This window comes from Anomaloglossus baeobatrachus, chromosome 9 (genome assembly GCF_048569485.1).
Source record: "Anomaloglossus baeobatrachus isolate aAnoBae1 chromosome 9, aAnoBae1.hap1, whole genome shotgun sequence".
Lineage (NCBI taxonomy): Eukaryota > Metazoa > Chordata > Amphibia > Anura > Aromobatidae > Anomaloglossus > Anomaloglossus baeobatrachus.
In genome coordinates, this window is record NC_134361.1 from 123267103 (window position 1) to 123288643 (window position 21541).

At 47.3% G+C, this 21541-nt stretch overlaps 1 protein-coding gene across 2 annotated transcripts in view; it reads right to left on the minus strand.

The window, feature by feature from the left end:
* OPHN1 (oligophrenin 1) overlaps positions 1-21541 on the minus strand; it is a 355691-nt gene that overhangs the window by 98490 nt on the left and 235660 nt on the right. For both annotated transcript variants that reach the window (XM_075323980.1, XM_075323979.1), the window contains 4 exons: positions 20437-20528; positions 19882-19960; positions 8517-8550; positions 4397-4459 (listed from right to left, as the gene is read on the minus strand). In XM_075323980.1, the coding sequence (XP_075180095.1) occupies positions 4397-4459; positions 8517-8550; positions 19882-19960; positions 20437-20528 (268 nt within the window). The remainder of the gene's footprint in view (positions 1-4396; positions 4460-8516; positions 8551-19881; positions 19961-20436; positions 20529-21541) is intronic.

Sequence of the window (21541 nt, forward strand, 5' to 3'; positions counted from 1 at the left end):
CTGAAGTGGGGGCTGGGGGTTTTGGAGACGTAGGTGTACGGCCGGATCAGTGTTTGAGTTCGTGATGCCACCCACGGGTTGTGGTGAAGGAGGACACCACCGCTGCTATTGCGGGACACTTGGGGGAGATGGTTGCGCAGCAAGATGTTAACCCCTCCATGGGTAGGGATGGTGGCCCCGGGATCCATTGGGGAGAGCTGGGCGGTGCAGGGAGGTGCGCGGCCGGAGGGCACTGTTGTACTCACGATTAGTAACACGCACAAGTCTCTGGTAAACCAAGTTGATGGTGGTCGGTGCCCGCAGCCGGCTGCGTCTGGTCCCCCACCCGGTTGGTGGTCTCTGCCTTTCTCCTTCACATATTTGTAGGCTCCCTGCGCTTCAGCGTCGGGAGTCCGCTCCCCGACTTTGTGGATGTTGGGAGAGCCCTTTTGCCCGCAGACACTGGCTCGTGGGATCTCATTGCCTGTGCGGTGGCATTCTATCCCCCTCGTTGGGCTGTTGTCTTCAGTTGGGACTTTAGGTGGGAAAGGACCTATAGTCCAGACCGCAATCAGTTAATTAACTCATTCCAGTGGCTTCTGGACCTCGTTTCAGGGTCTGAGTACCCCCTTTGTGCTCCGATTTCCGGGTCGGTACCGGAGGGCCACTACCCTGTCCCGGTCCACCACGGTTCCACCGAGCCGTCTTCCCGGCTCCTGCAGGCTGAGGCCACCATATGCCTCCTAGCCAAAGGTGCCCGGGCTCCAACCCTGGCACCTGTCAGTTAGTTGCAGACCTGACACAGGCCTGCTTCCACTTCACTTCACCGCCTCTAACCAACAGCTCTAGACTGGCTTACTCCCGCGCCTCAGGCCCTCTGGACTCCTCGGTGGGTGAGGCCAACCGCCTGGCTCCGCTCCCCTGGTGTGTCCATCAAGCCCTGAGAGGGGTGACTAGGTTTTAATGGTTGGCAGATGACACCTTTTTAGGGGACAGGTGTTGTGCGCGACACTAACTGTGACTACCTGGCTAGTTCAGGGCGTCACTCTCCCCCTTGGTTAACTACAGACCGTCCGCGGGCTGTCCGAACACTACCATTTATTTTGTTTCTGAAAAACATAAAAAGAACACGTATACAAGTATACTAACATATGTACATCAAGAAGGCTTTGTATTCATCCCTTACAGGAGGCATTTTGCTTAAACGTTACTAAAACTTGTTTATTAACCGGGAATGGGACGGGACCGGGTCCTTTTATTTGCCCACCCAAGCAAACCTAAACCTTGATGCTGCCTCTAAAAACAGGTCAGCACCCCTTTTCCCCAGTCCAGGAATCGGGTTCGGATCCGGGTGTTGCCCACAAGGGCCGAGTACAAAAGTTCCATACCCGGCAGTCTCTCAGAGGCCCCACCTCCACGGGACCCCTGGCCCGGAGGGTTGTCACCGGTCTGCACGGTGACTGGACCTCTGCCTACTCTGCCGCAGGCCCTTCCGCCAACCAGCCTCTCCGAAGACTGTAGGACCTGAAAGGGTGGTCCGGGATTATTTACAAGGCCCAATAATGTTTTTGGGTGGCCTGCTAGCTCTCAGCCATGTCTATTTTGTAAATGGGGGTTAAAACAATGGGAAATCAACAAAGTCCCAACGGGGACGGGCAGTATGGTAGCCGGGAACCGCTACCTTTTAACATTTTTCAACTTCATGACCAGACGGTGGCGGAGAGGGGCGGACATGCAGCTGAGCACCCATGTATGCCCTTCGTACACCCAAGGCTTGCACGGAGATCTGGGGCAGCCCCACCGGCGGCGCCGTTTCTTCCAGGAGCTGGGACATCTGGGGTTCGCCTGTTTCACCGTGAGCGGGCCCGGTCTTCCGACGGGTCGCGGGTCTGGAAGGGTTTGCATGGCCTTATCCTGCCGGGGTGCCTTCCATGAGGCTGGCCTCTCATTTGCACGCACCACAGCCACCATCTTTTGCATTTCCTGCTTCCAACCCAAAGCTTGCTGCATCGACTTGACACGTACCTGGATACAGAACTGCGCCAGCTTCCTCTCCAACCACGTCGCCGTCCCCGGCGGCAACCGATCCCATGCCGCCTCAGCTCCAGCATTCAGGGTGGGAGCCGAAGTCTTCTCGTCAGTCACCCCCTCTGGCTCCAAGCCGGCTATCGGGAGGTCTTCTGAGCCGGGCACCATTCCAGCCGCGACTGGGCGGACTGCCGGGGCCAACATCCTTCCTGCGGTAGGCGAGTCACTGCCAGCTGCTGCACGGGGTGTCACCACCGGACCCTCGGGGCACGCCGCTCTTGCGACCGGAGCGGGAGCTGCAGCTTCTCCCGTGGGCGCCGCCGCACCAGCAGTCGGCGCAGAGCCAGCATCGGGTTCAGGAGCAGACATCCTCCATCTGCTCCCCCTTGGTCTTTTCGCAGCACTCACTCTCCGGCCGGTAAGTTTTGTTTTTCGACCTCCGGCTTTGCTTTATGGCCGTGTTCCGAGGAGGTGGGGCTTCAACTTTCGCGCCTTTTCTGCGGGGAAGACGACTCTGGCGGGAATCTTTGCACCAAAAGATGGCGGCAAGATGGCGGATTTCAGAAGTTTCACAACGGATCATCGCTGACTGTCCGTACAAGGCGCACTTCACTAGGTAAGTGAATGGGTAAGTATCCTGTTCGTGACGCCAGAAGAGTCGATGTGTACCGCCCCGGAGCCACCTGATTGCAGCCTCCCCAGTGTACCGCCCCGGGGCTCGGCCGCGACCGAGCCGCTTAGATCCAGGCTTGCTGGTGGGTGGCTCGAGCATCTCCGGACCCGGGGGCCCCGTGCTCCACTTCGATCTGAAAGGGGGGCTGGCGGTTTTAGGGGACGTAGGTGTACGGCCGGGGCCGTGTTTGAGTTTGTGACGCCACCCACGGGTTGTGGTGAAGGTGGACACCACCGTTGCTATTGCGGGACACCCGGGGGGAGATGGTTGCGCAACCTCTGTGGGTAGAGATGGTGGCCCCGGGACCCGTTGGGGAGAGCTGGGCGGTGCAGGGAGGTGCGCGGCCGGAGGGCACTGTTGTACTCACGATTTGTAACACACATGAGTCTCTGATAAACCAAGTTGATGGTAGTCGGTGCCCGCAGCCGGCTGCGTCTGGTCCCCCACCCGGTTTGGTGGTCTCTGTCTTTCTCCTTCACCATGTTGTGTATTTGTAGGCTCCCTGCGCTTCAGCGTCGGGAGTCCGCTACCCGACTTTGCGGGCAAAAGGGCTCTCCCGACATCCACAGACACTGGCTCGTGGGATCTCTCTGCCTGTGCGGTGGCTTTCTATCCCCCTCGTTGGGCTGTTGTCTTCAGTTGGGACTTTAGGTGGGAAAGGATCTATAGTCCAGACCGCAATCAGTTAATTAACTCATTCCAGTGGCTTCTGGAACTCGTTTCAGGGTCTGAGTACCCCCTTTGTGCTCCGATTTCCGAGTCGGTACCGGAGGGCCACTACCCTGTGCCGGTCCACCACGGTTCCACCGAGCAGTCTTCCCGGCTCCTGCAGGCTGAGGCCACCATATGTCTCCTAGCCAAAAGGTTCCCGGGCTCCAACCCTGGCACCTGTCAGTTAGTTGCAGACCTGACACACAGGCCTGCCTCCACTTCCCTTCACTTCCTCTAACCGACAGCTCTTGACTGGCTTACTCCCGCGCCTCAGGCCCTCTGGACTCCTCGGTGGGCGAGGCCAACCGCCTGGCTCCGCTCCCCTGGTGTGTCCATCAAGCCCTGAGAGGGATGACTAGGTTTTAATTGTTGGCAGATGACACCTTTTTAGAGGACAGGTGTTGTGCGGGGCTCTAACTGTGACAACCTGGCTAGTCCAGGGCGTCACACCAGCGACACCTGAATGCAGCCTCCCCAGCTCCACCTGAATGCAGCCTCCCCAGCGCCACCTGAATGCAACCTCCCCAGCTCCACCTGAATGCAGCCTCCCCAGTGCCACCTGAATGCAGCCTCCCCAGCGCCACCTGAATGCAACCTCCTCAGCGCCACCTGAATGCAACCTCCCCAGCGCCACCTGAATGCAGCTTCTCTAGTGCCACTTGAATGCTAGTCTCTACTGCCACCCATTTGAGGTAGCTAGCCTGTAAGTCAGTGTTCAGCCATTTAAGTCATACAACATGACTTTAGTCACAATCTTCAGGAATTTCGTGGTTCTTGAACCATTTCCGTGTAGAGCAGGGTACTGGCTGGTTGTATGAGTGTACCATGGGTTTAGGGAATACTGTTTCTCCTGCACACAGACACAAAAGAATAATAAAACTTGTCCATATAGTTCTCCATGGAAAAAAAAGGCATGTAAATTAGTTCTTCATGAGCAATAAGGTCAGAAAGTATAGATCACTGAGCTAAACATGGGAAGAGAGGGGCAGTGCTTGTTCTTCATACCTGTTGCTTCCACAGCGTTTATACACTTCCGGACAAACCGGAAACCAATTTCATTCAGTTCCACTAAGAAGAAAGAAGAAGGTAACTGATCAGCTCAACAAATCATTAATTTCAATAGGTGACTGAAATGGGCAGTTTGGGTCAGTTCAGGAGCAGTCAGTTCCGGTATCAATTTCAATACAGAGCAGTCTGTGAGCTCACAGACCAGATGTGTGCACACAGAGCAATGTATGAGCCCATAGTCCAGATGTGTGCGCAGACTTTGCAATGGATGAGCTACTAGACCAGATGTATGAATACACAGAGCAGCGCAAGAGCCCACACACCAGATGTGTGCACAGAAAAAGCAACGTAGGGCTCACACAACAGATGTGTGACTACAAAATATGGTATATCGGCTCAAAGATGATCTCTACATGTGTGCACAGAGCAATGTATGGGCTCACAGATGATCACTGTGTGTGCACACAGAGAGCTATGCAAGGGCTCACAGATAATCACTATGTGTGTGCACACAGAGAGTGATGTATGGGTTCACAGATGATCACGATGTGTGCACACAGAGCACGATGTATGGGCTCACAGATGATCACTATGTGTGTGCACAGAGCAATGTATAGGCTCACAGATGATTACTGTGTGTGCACAGAGCGATATATGGGCTCACAGATCACTGTGTGTGTGCACAGAGCAATGTATGGGCTCACAGATGATCACTGTGTGAAGACAGATGTATGGACTCACAGATGATCACTATGTATGCACACAGAGCAATGTATGGGATCCCAGGTGAACACTGTGTGCACAGAGTGATGTATGGGCTCACAGATGATCATTGAGTGAACACAGATGTATGGGCTCACAGATGATCACTATGTGTGCACAGAGTGATGTATGGGCTCACAGATGAACACTGTGTGTGTGCACAGATTTATGGGCTCACAGATGATCATTATGTGTGAACACAGATGTATGGGCTCAGAGGCCAAATGTGCCCACAGAGTGATGTATGGGCTCACAGACCAGATGTGTGCACACTATGGGGGTCACAAAACAGACCTCTCCTGCTTCTTAAAGGGAAGGTGTCGTGGATTTATATAATCCAAACAATGATTACTTGTAAGATAACATGCAGTTATAATGTTGTCTTGCTTTAAATAAAGATGTCTTTCAGTTTTTATAATGCTGGAAAGCTGGCAATGGGGGCTACCATTTTACATTCTAAGTTTTAGCACGACAGTGCAGGCTCAATTTACAGCACCTCATGGACATAGGTGATAGTAGTCGGATTCCGACCCATTTAGTTCTATTACAACCGAAATGGTAACGCCTATGTGGGCTGCCCAATTCACAGCCGTGGGTGTGTTCAGCCGCCATTTTTCCATAGCCCACGCTTGCGGCCGGGCTGCATTTTTCTCCTACAGCCAGGATCTGAAAGATCCTAACAGATCCTAGAACAGTAACGTTACCGACAGTTGGAGCGGCGTGCAGGAGTGGATTACCATCTCCAAGGACACCCCCTCCCCCTGCTCTACCCAGCCCCGCTCTCCCCCCATCACCGGCATCCATGCAGCAGAGCTGTGTGTGTGTTTGTTTGCGTACCTGTATGCAGAGCATGTGAGTACCGGCACCCCTCCCCCCTCTACCGCTGCTACTGTCTCCACTGACACCCACCAATCCTGTCCTATGTGATACTGTCTGCTGAGCCGTGTATCTAATCCTCTCTTGTGTGATACAGCAACTCAGCAGACCGTATCTAATCCTATCCTGTGTAATACTGTCTGCTGAGTTGCTGTATCTAAACCTATCCTGTGTGATATTAGCTGCTGAGCTGTTTATATAATCCTCTCCTATGTGATAGTCTGCTGAGCCGTGTATCTAATCCTCTATGTGAAACTACCTCCTGAGCTGTGTATCTAATCCTCTCCTATATGATACTGCCTGCTGAGCCGTGTATCTAATCCTCTCCTATGTGATACTGTCTACTGAGCTATGTATCTAATCCTCTCCTATGTGATACTGCCTGCTGAGCCGTGTATCTAATCCTCTCCTATATGATACTGCCTACTGAGCCGTGTATCTAATCCTCTCCTATGTGATACTGCCTGCTGAGCCATGATTCTAATCCTATCCTGTGATACTGCCTGCTGAGCTGTATCTAATCCTATCCTTGTGAAACCGCCTGCTGAGCTGTATCTAATCCTATCCTTGTGATACCGCCTGCTGAGCTGTATCTAATCCTATCCTGTGTGATACTGTCTGCTGAGCCATGTAGCTAATCCTCTCCTATATGATACTGTCTTCTGAGTTGCTGTATCTAAACCTATCCTGTGTGATACTGTCTGCTGAGCTGTGTATCTAATCCTATCCTGTGTGATACTGTCTCCAGAGCTGGGTATCTAATCCTATGCTCTGTGATACCCTCTGCTGAGCTGTGTATCTAATTCTATCCTGTGTGATACCCTCTGCTGAGCTGTGTATCTTATCCTATCCTGTGTGATACTGTCTCCAGAGCTGGGTATCTAATCCTGTCCTCTGTGATACCCTCTGATGAGCCTTGTATCTAATCCTCTCCTGTGTGAGACTGTCTGCTGAGCTGTGTATCTAATCCTTCCTGTGTGATACAGCAACTCAGCAGACAGTATCTAATCCTATCCTGTGTGATATTGTCTCCAGAGCTGTGTATCTAATCCTATCCTCTGTGATACCCTCTGCTAAGCTGTGTATCTAATCCTATCCTGTGTGATGCTGTCTGCTGAGCTGTGTTTCTAATCCTATCCTGTGTGATACTGTCTGCTGAGCTGGGTATCTATTCCTATCCTGTGTGATACTGTCTCCAGAGCTGTGTATCTAATCCTATCCTGTCTGATTCTGTCTGCTGAGCTGTGTATCTAATCCTATCCTGTGTGATACAGTCTCCAGAGCTGGGTATCTAATCCAATCCTGTGTGATACTGCCTGCTGGGCTGTGTATCTAATCCCAATATGTGTGATACTGTCTTCTGAGCTGTGTATCTAATCCTATCCTGTGTAATACTCCTGCTGTCCTTGGTGGCACTTTATACATTTCTGGTCACCAACAAAATGGCTCTGCACTGTGATCCTAAATTTCATTCCCTGTTATCCTGTTGTAAACATCCAGATTGGGAGGGGGAGGTGACATCGCACACAGGAGAGCAGACTCTGCCCACTTTACTGCAGCTGTAATCCAGGCTAATTTCTACAGTGGGATTTCTCTAGGATTTCAGTAGCTGCTCCCCCTAGTGTTTAACAGTGGAAAATATCAAACTTTTTATTTTTTTTATATTTTGTTCAATTAAAAACAAATAATATTTAAACAAAACATTAAAAAATTTAATACTTAAATTTTTTCAGTTATTTATTTTTTTTTTTTGGATGACTCCTTCCCTTTAAGCAGCGCACATGTGATAAGTGTTTTGAGTGACCGGTGGGGGTCTCAGTAACCAGAATCCACTGATTTGCAAGGCATTTCATGCCTATCACGTATTAGAAAAGAAAATGAAGACAACATGGACATCGCCTTTAACTGCATAAGGCTACATTCACATGGCATGAAAAAAGCATTACAACAAGTGAATACGGCTTGTGCATTACCAAATTGTTTTTGCAATTAAGGTGTTAAAATCCTCAGACAGGTACAGGCTCAGTATAAAAGGGAAAACTAGCTGTGACCACTATACTGTAAGAAACCGTGGGCTCTGTGATCTGCACAACACCTGTAAGTGTTTTATCTTCTGGGAGTAGAGGATGGTTCCGATAAATGGCTTCAGGCAGAGAGGGGATGCTCAATTTATGTTACAAAGTCTTACAACTGAACCCAAGAACAAATCTTTATTTTCTAGACACTGCATGCACAGTCAGAGAAAGGTACACTAACAACATTCACATAATGCAAGTCTCCATCACAGCACCACCCCCATCGGTCACTCAGACACAAAGCACAGCCCTGAGCCCTCCACATGAGAGACGAGGCTGCAACCAATCGACCCCACTGACATCAACAATGAAGGACTCTGCGACAAGTGACAGAATCATGGGCCCATGTGAATAGAGCCTAGCACCACAAGCGGGGACATGAAGGGGATACAGTGTGTACTCACTTTCATCACGCTTTGTTATAGGGCTGTGATAAATCTACAAGGAAAAAGAGAAAAAACAATATGGAATCATTAGGAAAACCATTAGACTACCAAGAGTATGGTCATGAATAGGGCAACATGTGCTGCAGCCATTACTTCTCATGAGATGGTGGTGGGGCGTTATCTTCCTTGGGGGTTATGAAGTTTCATTTCTGTACAGAGATGGGATACTGCCATCTGCACATTTCATCATTGCTGAATTTTGCCCTTGGATATGTAGACTCCATTACCCATTAAAGGGAACCAATCACCAGGAATTTCCTACATAACCTAAAGCCAGTGCTATACTGGCACCATCAGGCTGATTCTATACATACCTGTAGTGGTCAGCTCGGATGTTTAGGTTTTGAAACACAAGAAAGTAAAGTTTATAAAATCATCAGCTTCTTGAGTGACAGCAGCTGAGGATCAGATAATTTCTGGAGGGGTATTCAGAGTTATCCCCTCCCCCTGTTAGAATTAACAAAAGTATTATACAATTGATTTACCTTTACTTGCAGGACCTGTGCTGAGGTCATACCCATGTGACCAGAAGGGGCGGGGCCTCAGCCAACAAAGCTGATACCACCTGGTCACATGTGTATGACCTCACACAGGTCCTGCAAGTAAAGGTAAATCAATTGTATAATACTTATGCTAATTCTAACAGGGGTAGGGGATACCTCTGAATACCCCAAGATATTATCTGACCCTCAGCTGCTGTCACTCAAGAAGCTGGTAATTTTATAAACTTTACTTTCTTGGATTTCAAAACCTAAACATCCGAGCTGACCATTAAAGGAGAATGTAGAGAATCAGCCTGATAGTGCCAGTATAGCACTGGCTTTAGGTTATATAGGAAAATCCTGGTGATTCGTTCCCTATAATACAAAGCAGAAGGAGGAGCGAGGGACTGAGCAAATGCTTGTTTTTACGGTCTTAGGCAGTGTGCACATGATGCGTTTTTGCCGTGTTATTTCTTGCATATTTTCAGAAATCTGCAAGGTTATCTGGATGGCAGCAAATTCTATGAGAATTCTGTGCCCACATTCGGGATTTTTACCTTGCAGATTTTGTTGCAGAAAAAATCTGCAGAATGTCAATTCTTTCTGCGTTTTTTACCGCGTTTTCACCATTGAAAGCAATTTTAAAAATTGCGGCAAAAAACATAACAAATATTCACTTTTTTCTGCAGTGTTTTTCCCGCCAGAACATGCAGATTTGGGCATAGATCGTCTGCAACCAAATCTGCAACGTGTGTACATAGCCCTAGAATGAAAAGTTGTTGGAAAAAGATCCAAGGAAGACAGATATGCAGAACCAGGAACCAGAACTGCAATCACTGCTTCCTACAGTATGCATACACATAAATGACACAAAGTATTATATCATGACAAAAACAAACCGCGACTCTGCTACATCCTAGCATGTAACCAAATGCCTCTGGGGCAGACATGCAGGATAAGCCTATAGCTTGGAGAGAGCAAAAAAAAGTTACAATAGTCACTATAAAAACTGAAGCCTTTTATTAGACCCTAGACGCCCCTCCAGGGTTCTGCCCAGAACATGCCCAGACCAGAGCAGACACTGTGCCACTATATCACCAAGGGTTACAGTGTATATATAGGGGTAGCACCACAGCTTTGAGGTTAAATGTGGTGCAATTGGGTCTATAATGCGACATGGCAACATCTCTAAGGAGTTTCTATGATTTCCTCCAGTTTCTTCCTATACTACAAACATATACTGTCCACATTGGTTTTCTATCACATGGACCCTACTGAATAGTAAAAAATCTTGAGAACTAAAGAGGACAAGATAGACTATGGCTGGTGACACACTCTGTACAATGAGGCAGAATATGTTAGTACTATAGAAGCCACAGGAAATAAAATTAAAACACTATTTTACATGTAGCCCGGGCAACAATCCCCTTATGCTGTAGACACTATTAAAGACTAGCAGGAGAATTAGATTGTGGCTAGTCATGTTTAGGGTACATGGCAGAAGGGCTGAGTTACAGCATCGGGTGTGTGGCCCACAAAAGTCACCGTCACAAACAAAGTGAGCACATGATATTCGCACTTATAATGTGTTAGTGTCAGTAAGCAGCCTCCTGCCCCTATATTAGGAGGAACAGTCAATCATCAGGATCGTAGCGATAGTCAAAGGCCTGCAGGAAAACTAGAAATATTTATCCGAACAATAGAAAAGGTTTCCAACATCCGGTATATCTCACAACAAGCTAAATTCATCTACGTGTCTAGTTCACTCACTGCATGAAAGTTGTATAATCCTACAATGACCACAAGATGGCAGTATTGCATTTCTCCTGTGGCAAGATTCCCATTACCAGTTCCAGTATATGGGGAGAGGTTAGAATAGTTTTCCTATCACTAGTTTTCATTTTACCAGAAGTAGTTGCCATTATACTCCACAGCACCTTACAGACATCAATATTAGGGATGAGCAAATGTATTCGCCACCATTCGGTATCTGACGGATAATGGGGTATTCGAGGTATTCGCTATCTGACGGCTAATGTGGTATTTGCTCAGATACTTTCATTTTCATTTCTGCCTTCCTGGTGCCTTTTTCCAGCCAATGAACACATCTGATGTTGCTTGCCCTCACAGTAACGCCACAGCCATCTTTGTTGTGGTGTTACTGTGATTGGCTTGGCCACACAGCGTCATAGGGACTACATAAGGCTGCCGCCATTTTGGTCAGTCGGTCTCTCCCTCTCTTTTTCTTACTCACCGATCACGGGCGCGCGCTGCACAGCTGTCACACTGTGGCGGGTTCTCCAGCTTTTGAAAATGCCAGCCACTCATTATTCCATTTCGTTTTCCCTGCTTCCCCCGCCCACCGGCGCCTATGATTGGTTGCAGTCAGACAAGCCCCCACGCTGAGTGACAGCAGTCTCACTGCAACCAATCACAGCCACCGGTGGGCGGGTCTAAATCGTGTAGTAAAATAAATAAATAAATAATTTAAAACAACGACGTGTGGTTCCCCCCCAAATAATACCCAGCCGAGGTAAGCACACAGCAGCGGCCCAGTATTCTCAGGCTGGGGAGGGCGAGGGCCATGGTTACGGCCCCCCTCCCGCAGCCGATAAGATCAGCCCGCTGCTGCCCCGAGAATGTCGCATCCATTAGATGCGATCGTCCCGGCGTGTCACTGGCCCTTCTCGATTGCCGTGATGCGGTGGCAATCGCGATAATAAGGAGTTAATAGCAGCCCACAGCTGCCACTAAGTCCAAGATTAGTAATGGCAGCGTCTATGACACGCGATCACTAATCTGTAAGTAAATAAACACAACACCGAAAAATCCTTTATTTAAAAAAAAAAAAACACCAAAACACCCCTCTGTCACCACTTTATTAACCCCTTCAAATATCCAGGTCCGGCGTAATCCACACTGATTCAGCGACGTCTGTGAGCGAGTGCTCAATGCAGCCTCATTCCGTGAACGATGCTGCAGGGGTAACTCCAGGTCATTTGTCAGGGTCGGTGATGTCAACACATTACCGCTCGCGAGCACTTCAGTGCTGCTGTAAAGCACAACTCAGAGTGACGTCATTGACCGGCTGTGACCCTGCAAGAACTCAGATCAAGCTTCCGCAGGGTCACTGCTCTATCACAAATAAAAGCTGTAATTACATCCATCCATTTATTATCTAGCTATCCCTCTATTTATCTATCCTTTTTTCATCCCTCTCTCTCATCCATCCATCCCTCTCTCTCATCCATCCATCCCTCCCTCTTATCCCTCCCTCCCTCTTATCCCTCCCTCCCTCTTATCCCTCCCTCCCTCTTATCCCTCCCTCCCTTCTATCCCTCCCTCCCTTCTATCCCCCCCTCCCTTCTATCCCTCCCTCCATCTATCCCTCCATCCATCCCTCCCTCCATCTATCCCTCCCTCCATTATCTATCTATCCTATCTAATCTATCTATCTAATCTATCTGATAGAGGGATAGATAGATAGATAGTCACCCCCCTAAGACAATAGGGACACACCAGTGGGCGGAGCCAGGCAGATGGTGACGCCCACCTAGGGGTTCTGAGGTGTCAGGGGAGGAAACACAGCAGATCCGTCTAGACAGTGGAAGTGAGAGGAGTGAAGTGGTAGTCGGGGTTGTAGCTCCCGGACTACCTGAGCTGACTAGGTGGCAGATGGCAAAGCAGGGCCACAGGCGACGGAGATCGGGTCGCGGGAAACCTTAACTGGACTGGGGCAGGGATGTAGCCCACCGGTGCCGACAGCGGGAATCCGGTCCGGAGGCTGTGCACAGTCGGGGTGCCTGGACCCCAGGGCGAGGACAGCTTCAAGCCCCATGTCAATTAGCCAGCAGGGGGCAAGATTCCACATCTTGTCCCACCAGTAAGCCCATATAGAGTGATACGGAAGCCCAACGCCGGAAATAGGGCGTCTGCAAGTGCCTGCAAAAATCCCAAGGGTCAGATCTCGTGGGCAACAGCTCCCACAGCAAAAACAATGGGAGCTGACTTTTCCCATTTCATGCGGACTAGTCAACACACAAAACAAAACACTGAAGCGCCCAACCTACACCCCACCTACTGTCTCCTCCCCAAAATCCTTTAGAATGAAAGCCTGCAAGGGCAGGGCCCTCTTCCCTCTATACTAGTCTGTCTATTGAAACTTGTATATGTATTCTGTATGTAACCCCCTTCTCATGTACAGCACCATGGAATCAATGGTGCTCTATAAATAAATAAATAATAATAATAAAAATAATCCTGGCACTTCGCCCCAGCTCATCCCGTTGCCCTGGTGCGGTGGCAAACGGGGTAATAAATGGGGTTGATACCAGATGTGTAATGTCACCTGACATCAAGCCCGGCAGTTTGTGATGTCATAGCGTTTATCAGATACCCGACATCACCAACTGTCAGTAATAAAAATAAAAAAAAGAAAAAAAAATATAAAAAAAAATATTTGAAAAAAAAACACTCCGCAACCATTCCCTCTTTCACCAATTTATTGTAAAGGAAACAAAATCCCCTGTAATCCATTTTGGAAGTCCCACGACGACGCTGGACCTTCTAGAATATGGGGGGCATGCTCAGGGAACGTATCCCCCATTTTCTAGGAGTGCAGACCCTCCATGTGAGGAGTGTGGGTGCAAAGAATCTGCGCCTACCCTCCCCAAGTCCACATCAGCAGTGTCCGTGCAGCTAGAACAGCTCTCACTGAACACAGGAAGCTGAGCTGACAGCCGCTCTCTGCACATGCGCCAAGCATTTATTGTGAAGGAAGGATCGCGGGGGATCAACGCTGCAAAAAGGTAGAAACACGGGGTAACCCCAGAAACACCGGGGGTGACTTAGCTGGACCTGGGGAGGAGTTTTCTGTCGCATGTGTCATGCTCATGTAACAGAAATCAGAAAAAGAGTGTGAATGCAGGGGGCGTGTTGGTGTGCACCCTGCCATCTTGGATGAATCGGGAGGAAGCAGAAATGCAGTCAGGCACCTTCTACAGACAGTGCCCATACTGTTTCTGCCTTTTCCCCTCCATTTCAGCCTCTTCCTCAGTCACATTCAGGTCCAACATGAAATTATTCTGGTTTCCCATAGACTTACATTGGTGTTTGAATATTCGCGAATACTCGCCAGATATTCGGCGAAGCGAATAATAGGGTATTCGCTCATCCCTAATCAATATCATTGTCCCCTTTGGGGAACACAATCTAAGGTCCCTATCAAGATAGGTTTGGAGTGTGGGAGGACACCAGATCCGGATTACCCAGAGGAAAAGCACGCAAACACGGGGAAAACATACAAACTCCTTGCAGATGTCCATATTGGGATTTGAACCCAGGACCCCAGTGCTGGAAAGCAACAATGCTAATCACTTAGGAAAAAAATAATAATAAATATCTTAATGTTTGTCTCTTTCATTAGATTTTTAAAGAGGAGAAATAATTTTTTCTTTTATTTTTTTACAAAATGGACTGTATGTTTCATACTGTAAGCCCAAATGGTAGAGAAGTTTATTAATCCCCATCAAATGCTTTTGGATTGAACTAAAAAAAATACCATCCTAAAACCAATCTTTATTGATATGTTTTAAATACCCCAAAGGGGTGCATTGATATAAGTGCAAAACTAAATGAATAACCCAAATAGTATCATAAAGCCCTCCCCAAGAAGAAAAAAAGCTATATTTCAATAAGAAAAGCACCATCAAAAATGCCTATAGGCAAAAAAAAACCCTTGTAAAGCTGAATTAGGTAGCTGTATCCTGCCTAACCGCAAAGGTGGGCACCCGAATAACCATGTAGAAGCAAGTATGCAAATAAAGTGCTAGAGCAATATTTATTCAATAACAGTAAAGAAAACCCAATATTAGGTCAACATCCATGCAAGCGAAATCCATTTAAAGAACCCATTTATCAACAAATACAATTAGAGTTTATATAGGAGGGGGGAGGGAAAAAAGGGGGGAGGGAAAAAAAGGGGGGAGGGAAAAAAGGGGGGAGGGAAAAAGGGGGGGAGGGAAAAAAGGGGGGTGGGAAAAAAGGGGGGTGGGAAAAAAGGGGGGTGGGAAAAAAGGGGGGTGAAAGGGGGGAGGGAAAAAAGGGGGGAGGGAAAAAAGGGGGGAGGGAAAAAAGGGGGGAGGGAAAAAAGGGGGGAGGGAAAAAAGGGGGGAGGGAAAAAAGGGGGGAGTAATCAGGAGGTTAGTGATGAGGAATATATAATTTTTTAAAGTAATTACTGATGAACTATCTAAAATGAAAATGTCAATGTCAATGTAGCGCCCCTGACACCATCCGGGCGCTGCAAGGTTCTGCATCCCCACCAGGATGCAGGGCCTACCCCCTTAGGGACCCAGATCCCCAGTGACGGGCCCAACAAAAACCCAGGTAATTCCAGTTTTCCCCAACATTCCTCCATACAATGGTATTTAGCTAGGGTGGGACCAATGGATGGCCGCCTAGAGGTGGAGCCTCTCCAGTACACTAGGGGGGGCAGACTGTGGAGAAGGGTCAGAACTGCAGAGACTGTAGAAAGTGTCAGACAGCAGGAGGGAGTGTGAAGGTGGAAGTGAAGTGACACCTTGACTCGGGCTAGCGGTGACCTAGTATCGAGGAGAAGTAGTTGCCGGTGGAGTACGGTGGAGTAGTCCCGGAACTAAGCACTGACGGAGTACAGGACCCTAGGACAGGAGAGATCTTCAAGCCGACCTGTTAACACCTACACAGCAAGGGGACCATCAAGGACGTTGCTGACCCTAAAGAATCCGCAGACTCAGTAGCAAAGGGAGAACCGGGGACAGGACGATAGACTCCAACCACACAGGGTTCACGCAACCGTCAGGCGGACAGAGGTGGACAAACCACAAAACGGGGACCCCCAGTGTTCTATACCACGGGGACCCACTTACCAGAGACAGGTGTAGGGGAAGAAGGTACCAGAGAACCAAACTGGCACTGGGATAAATGGGACCTGGAGGTGAAACCAGCCGGCCTCGGGCCACCAGTTAACATCTCAAGAAAGTGAGTAAACCAGTTGCACTGAATACCTGTGTGGACTACCTTCTTCCGACGCTCACTGTACCATACACCTGCTGGGGCAAAAACCTCCTTGCAGAGGGACTACCATACTAGCTGCCAATACCACCAGCACCAGTAGAGACATTCTGCAGTGGCGGCTCCCTACACTTAGCCGCAACACCGTAAGTGGCGTCACAAATAAACTTTATTCAACAATCCCCTGTAAATATCCCCACTACAAAAAGGGCTCAGGGCATGGAACCGGGTAACGATCACCACCGTGACATTCCCAAGAGACACTGCCTGGAACAGAGTACCGCATATCCCTGGGCACGACATCAACACGTAACCCAGATATACAACATAACTTTACATCTGAGGAAATTAAGTTCTTATTAATGCTATCGTGAAATAGACATTCTTAAAGGGAACCTGTCAGGTCCAATATGCACCCAGAACCACGTGCAGTTCTGGGTGCATATTGCTAATCCCGGTCTAACTGTCCCTGTATACACTTGCATGGATAAAAAAAATCTTTAGAAAAAGTATTTCTAAAGATCTTTTATCATATGCCAATGAGCAAGGGCATTATTCCCCTGGGCGTTAGTTGCCCCTCATTAGCATGTTAGTACGCCCCTGTGGGCATTCTATCATGCTAATGATTGTGCAGTGTCACATGATGAACTCACTCACCTCTCCGCCCCGGAGTTTGGGTCATGCACACTACTTCAGTTTGAAGCCAGGACGAGTTTACCCGGCTTCATAGTGCGCACGACCCAAACTCCGGAGTCATACGCACTGAGCTGAAATCCAGCGGCGATGGTGGCGCAGAGGTGAGTGAGATCATCTTGTGATGCTGCGTATTCATTAGCATGATAGCATTCCCACAGGGGCGTACTAACATGCTAATGAGGGGCAACTGGCTGGGGAACTAACGCCCAGGGGGCTAGTGGCCTCGCTCATTAGCATACGGTAAAAGATCTTTAGATATACTTTTTCTAAAGATCTCTTTATCTATGCTAGTGTATACAGGGACTGTTAGGCAGGGATTAGCAATATGGACCCAGAACTGCTCGCGGTTTTGGGTGCATATTGGACCTGACCGGTTGATTTTAATGTTATGAAAGAGAAGGTGTCAGCAGGATTTAGCACTATAAAGGGAGTGTCCCCTAGTTTTCCTTCTTTTCTCTTTACTATCAAATAAATACATGGCCATAATGGCGCTGTGAAGCTGATTAAATGGATACCTGCAGTGAAGAAATCTAATCTTTGGTTGCTGAATAATCTTCCTCTAAAGTTTTCATGATGTCATCATCTGTGCATAGCAGCGGGACACGGGGGGTAGGGTCTTCTAATTCTTCTCCGCCCCATCGCCTGCCTCCTCTGTTTCTTCTACAGGTTACTGATTATTCAGTGACCTGCCTTCTTGTTGAAATTCCAGGCTGCAACCATGATTACGGTGGGCAGTGCGTGCGTAGTGTGATCCTGCGGGCGGACTGCAGGTCTTCAATAAAATGGTTCTGGATGTGAAGCATGCACAGATCGAGGTGTCAGCTCAATGACCACTTCATTAAGCCAGAATCTTGATATGCACATGCGACGCATCTGGTGCCATTTTATCCATTTTATTGAAGACAATCTGTAGAATCACACTGCGTACGGTTTTCAATAAAATGGTGCTAGTGGCAACGCATGCAAAAATTGAGTTTTCGGCTTAATAAACATCTAAAAAAAAAGGCAGATCACTAAATAATCAGTGACCTGTAGATAAAACAATAGAGGCAGGTGGAGGGGTGGGGAAAAATTAGAAGACCCTACCCCCATGTCCCATCCCAATGCATAGATGACATTTCACTTACTTTATAGTGCTAAGTCCTGCTGACACATTCTCTTTAAGTTCTCAAACATCATGTTAATGGATCATCATAATTATAGGAACATGTGTTATACAATGATGAGCAAAAGGATAACAATGTTTTGAACTTTTGACTTTCAGGCTCCATATCTCCCCATCCACTACAGCTTCGAACGTGAGACTACCTTATTTTATAGACAACCATTTTGGCTATCTCATACATAAATTTGACTTGCAACTATTTAGCATATGCTTAGTTATTCAGATTATCATCATGTCACTGCATTGTTACTGTTTTGCTCCTGGTGGTGGACAAAATCTTTTTCATCCCGTATACCTCAAATTATAACCTGTTCTCAGATTTCCTAATAGCTCACAGATTGATTCCCAAGTGAAAGTCACTGGTTCAAATCAAAGAGCAGCCATAGAGAAGATTAAATTGTCATTATCATCTTCAGAGTACAGGGGAAGAAGGGGTTTATTCCGCGCAATCCACCAGATAAGACGTAGAAATGTTGTTAAATAAATCACTCTTTTATTCCATAGGTCTACGCGTTTCAAGGTATAAAACCTCTTCCTCAGGACCAGAATATCAACAATCAATATGGAATAAAAGAGTGATTTATTTATCAACATTTCTACGTCTTATCTGGTGGATTGCGCGGAATAAACCCCTTCTTCCTCTGTACTCTGAAGATCTCTCCACGTGGGGCCGCGGCAGCCACCATTATCTCATGCTATCTGTGGTGGTTGTGACCTTTCACAACCTCATCTGGCGAGTGTATTACACTATATACTAAGCGCTTGTTTATCTGGTAAAACCCTATTAGCGCTTCTCTTTTCTAGCTTTATTATTGTCATGATCATGACAATGATAAAGGCATAAAGCCGAAATGCATCTTGTCGTGCGTTTACAGCAGTAATATTTTTTCCAATCTCTGCCTGAATTAACTTGTCATATGCGGCTATGTGATATTTTTATCAAATTTTGAAATAAAGAAGAATATTTTATACTTTATCTACTGCTGAGCTCGCTGGATTTTGTCTTTTCTCTTCATATTGTGTGTTGGCAAGAGCTCCTGCCATTCAATCCGATGTAGAGGCTCCTCATGAAATAGCAGCATATCTATTGGACTTTCCTGTACGGTAAGCTGGCTTTCTTCTATTTTTTCATAATTAGACTGAGAGCCACAGAAGCTCCTTTAAGGGTATGTGTCCACGATCACGACCCATTGCAACCTGGATGCAGTGGGTCCTGACCTACGAGGCCGCTAGTCTTCCCCAAAGGAGACTGCAGCTGCTCTTGCCCACGGTCCGGTCTCAGGCAGTTGTGGTCTCTTGGTGTGTTTTCCCTGCAGAGAATGCTTCTGTCTCCGCAGCAAGAATTGAGATGCTGCAGCTCGGGTAGCCGCACCGCAGGTCAGTTGTCACTGCAGGAAAAAACAAGTACAGTGGGCACGGGACTTCTAGAAATCCCATCCACTGTGCTTGTACTGTACATCGCAGCGTTTTGGATGCAGGGAAAACATGCTGCTTCCAAAACACTGTGAACCCGGATCGTGGGCATGCACCGTAAGAGTAATATGCGAGTGTCGCAATACTTTTAGTGATATATAGTGAAAGAAATACAAATTGTTATTGCAAAAACCACAATGGTCTAATAAGTTCATGGCCCAGAAAAAGGTCTGATGATGCATTAGACACATAGCATGCATCTAAGCAGAATGTTATTGCCTGTAATTGCGTTACACTGGGAATCTAAAGATGGGGATGGGTATTTCTGCTGTTCTCACACTACACACATGGATCTGCCTGATAAAGCACACACTTTGTCTAATTATAAGCTAGAGCTATTTCCAACCACATAATATAACCCAAAGTGATGGACTGCTGTTGCAAGCTACATAACATAAATACCTACTAATTACTGACACAGTCTTCACAGGCAAAGGCCAGACACAACACGTACCGGTTCTTTCCCATCCATTGACTCGATCCACAAGCGCCTGTTGGTCTCAGAAGGTGCCTGTAAAGTGATTGTCCCCTGCCTGAAACACAAAAACATGACTGTGTGAATTGAATTCTGAGAAATAGCATTAAAAAATACACAAATATAAAGGTCATGTTATAAGGAGAATCTGTAGTATTCTTACATCTCGTACCCACTCTGACTTTGATAAAGGGGCCCAAACCTGTGCAGTCAGTTAAGGAGAGGTGACCGTCCATGTGCAGCTCTCTCCATTTATGTCTATGTGAGTCCTGACAAAAATCAAGCAAAAAGCACTCAGCAATTTTCAGAACTCCCATAGAAGTAAATGAAAGTAGACGCACATGTGTGTCCACCTCTCTAGTCCTGGGGGTGCAAATATAGGACACACAAATGTAAGCTACTTCAGGTTGTGTGGAAGTGTGTAAAGTTTGATAAGTATTTTATTAGAACATCAATGGCCAAAACTCAAGCAAAATGCACTATACAAACGACACAAAGGACACAAGCATAATTAAAAAGGATCCAAACACTCACCTCTCATTGGTCTCTACATCGAAGCAAAATCTCTTATCAATGGAGTCACTTTTTCTTCTTATGCAAGATTTAAGAGTTAGATCTTGGCTCACCTACACAAAGACACAAGAAACACCATACTGATCACTGGATATATAGAAGAAGCAAATGGCAGAGCAAGAGTGAGAAGAAGAGCAAGGAGAGATTGATGCAAGATCACAAGAAGAATAGTAAGAAAGCAGAGAAGAACCAGCAAAAGGAGTGACAGAGGATTGCGGACATGGAGACCAAGTGTGACATGTAAGCAGTAATTTGAAGATGACAGTGGTACGACCGTAAAAAATAGCATCAATATAAAAGAGAGAAGATCACACAAAGGTTACTACAAGGGTGCAAAGCAAGCGATGATGAAGAGAAGAGCCAGCAATGAGTGTCTCCCTTCTGACAGATGGTGCGGCCGGATTATCACACAGGCTTTCCTTGCAGGCAAACAGGATTAGACAATCACTAAGCACAGGCACAACCACGATGACGAATGCCATCACCACAGACAACTCTATGTAACCACAGATTCTAAAAAAAGGATTTGAGCTTTTGCAGGTGACTGCAGATTATTTTATAGGAGTATGAGGTGAGTGAGAAAACCCTGTATAGTTAGTCCATGACAGGTTTGTAGATTTTCACTGCTGAAGTCAGCTCACATTTTAGGCTCTTATATACAGATTTAAAGGGGTTGTACGAGATTAAGATATTGATAACATATCATTACGATAGGCCATCAATATCATATCAATGGTGACCAAACACCTAACACTTCCACTGATCAGCTCATTTTTGGTGCTGTGGCTGCCAAAAGTACACATTACATGAAGCCGGCAGAGCCATTCACCTCATTAGGCTCTGGGCTGCAGACCCTGAGAACAGCCATGATGTGGAATGCTCATGGTGGCTGGGGGATCTGGTGTTAGCTAATCAGTGGGGTTGACAGGTGTTGAACTCCACCTATCTAATATATATTGATGACCTATCCTGGGGGTAGGTCATCAATACACAAGTCCATGACAATCCCTTTAAAGGAGAGACTGTCACTAGCACACAAAGGATACAAAGACAACATAATGGAGAG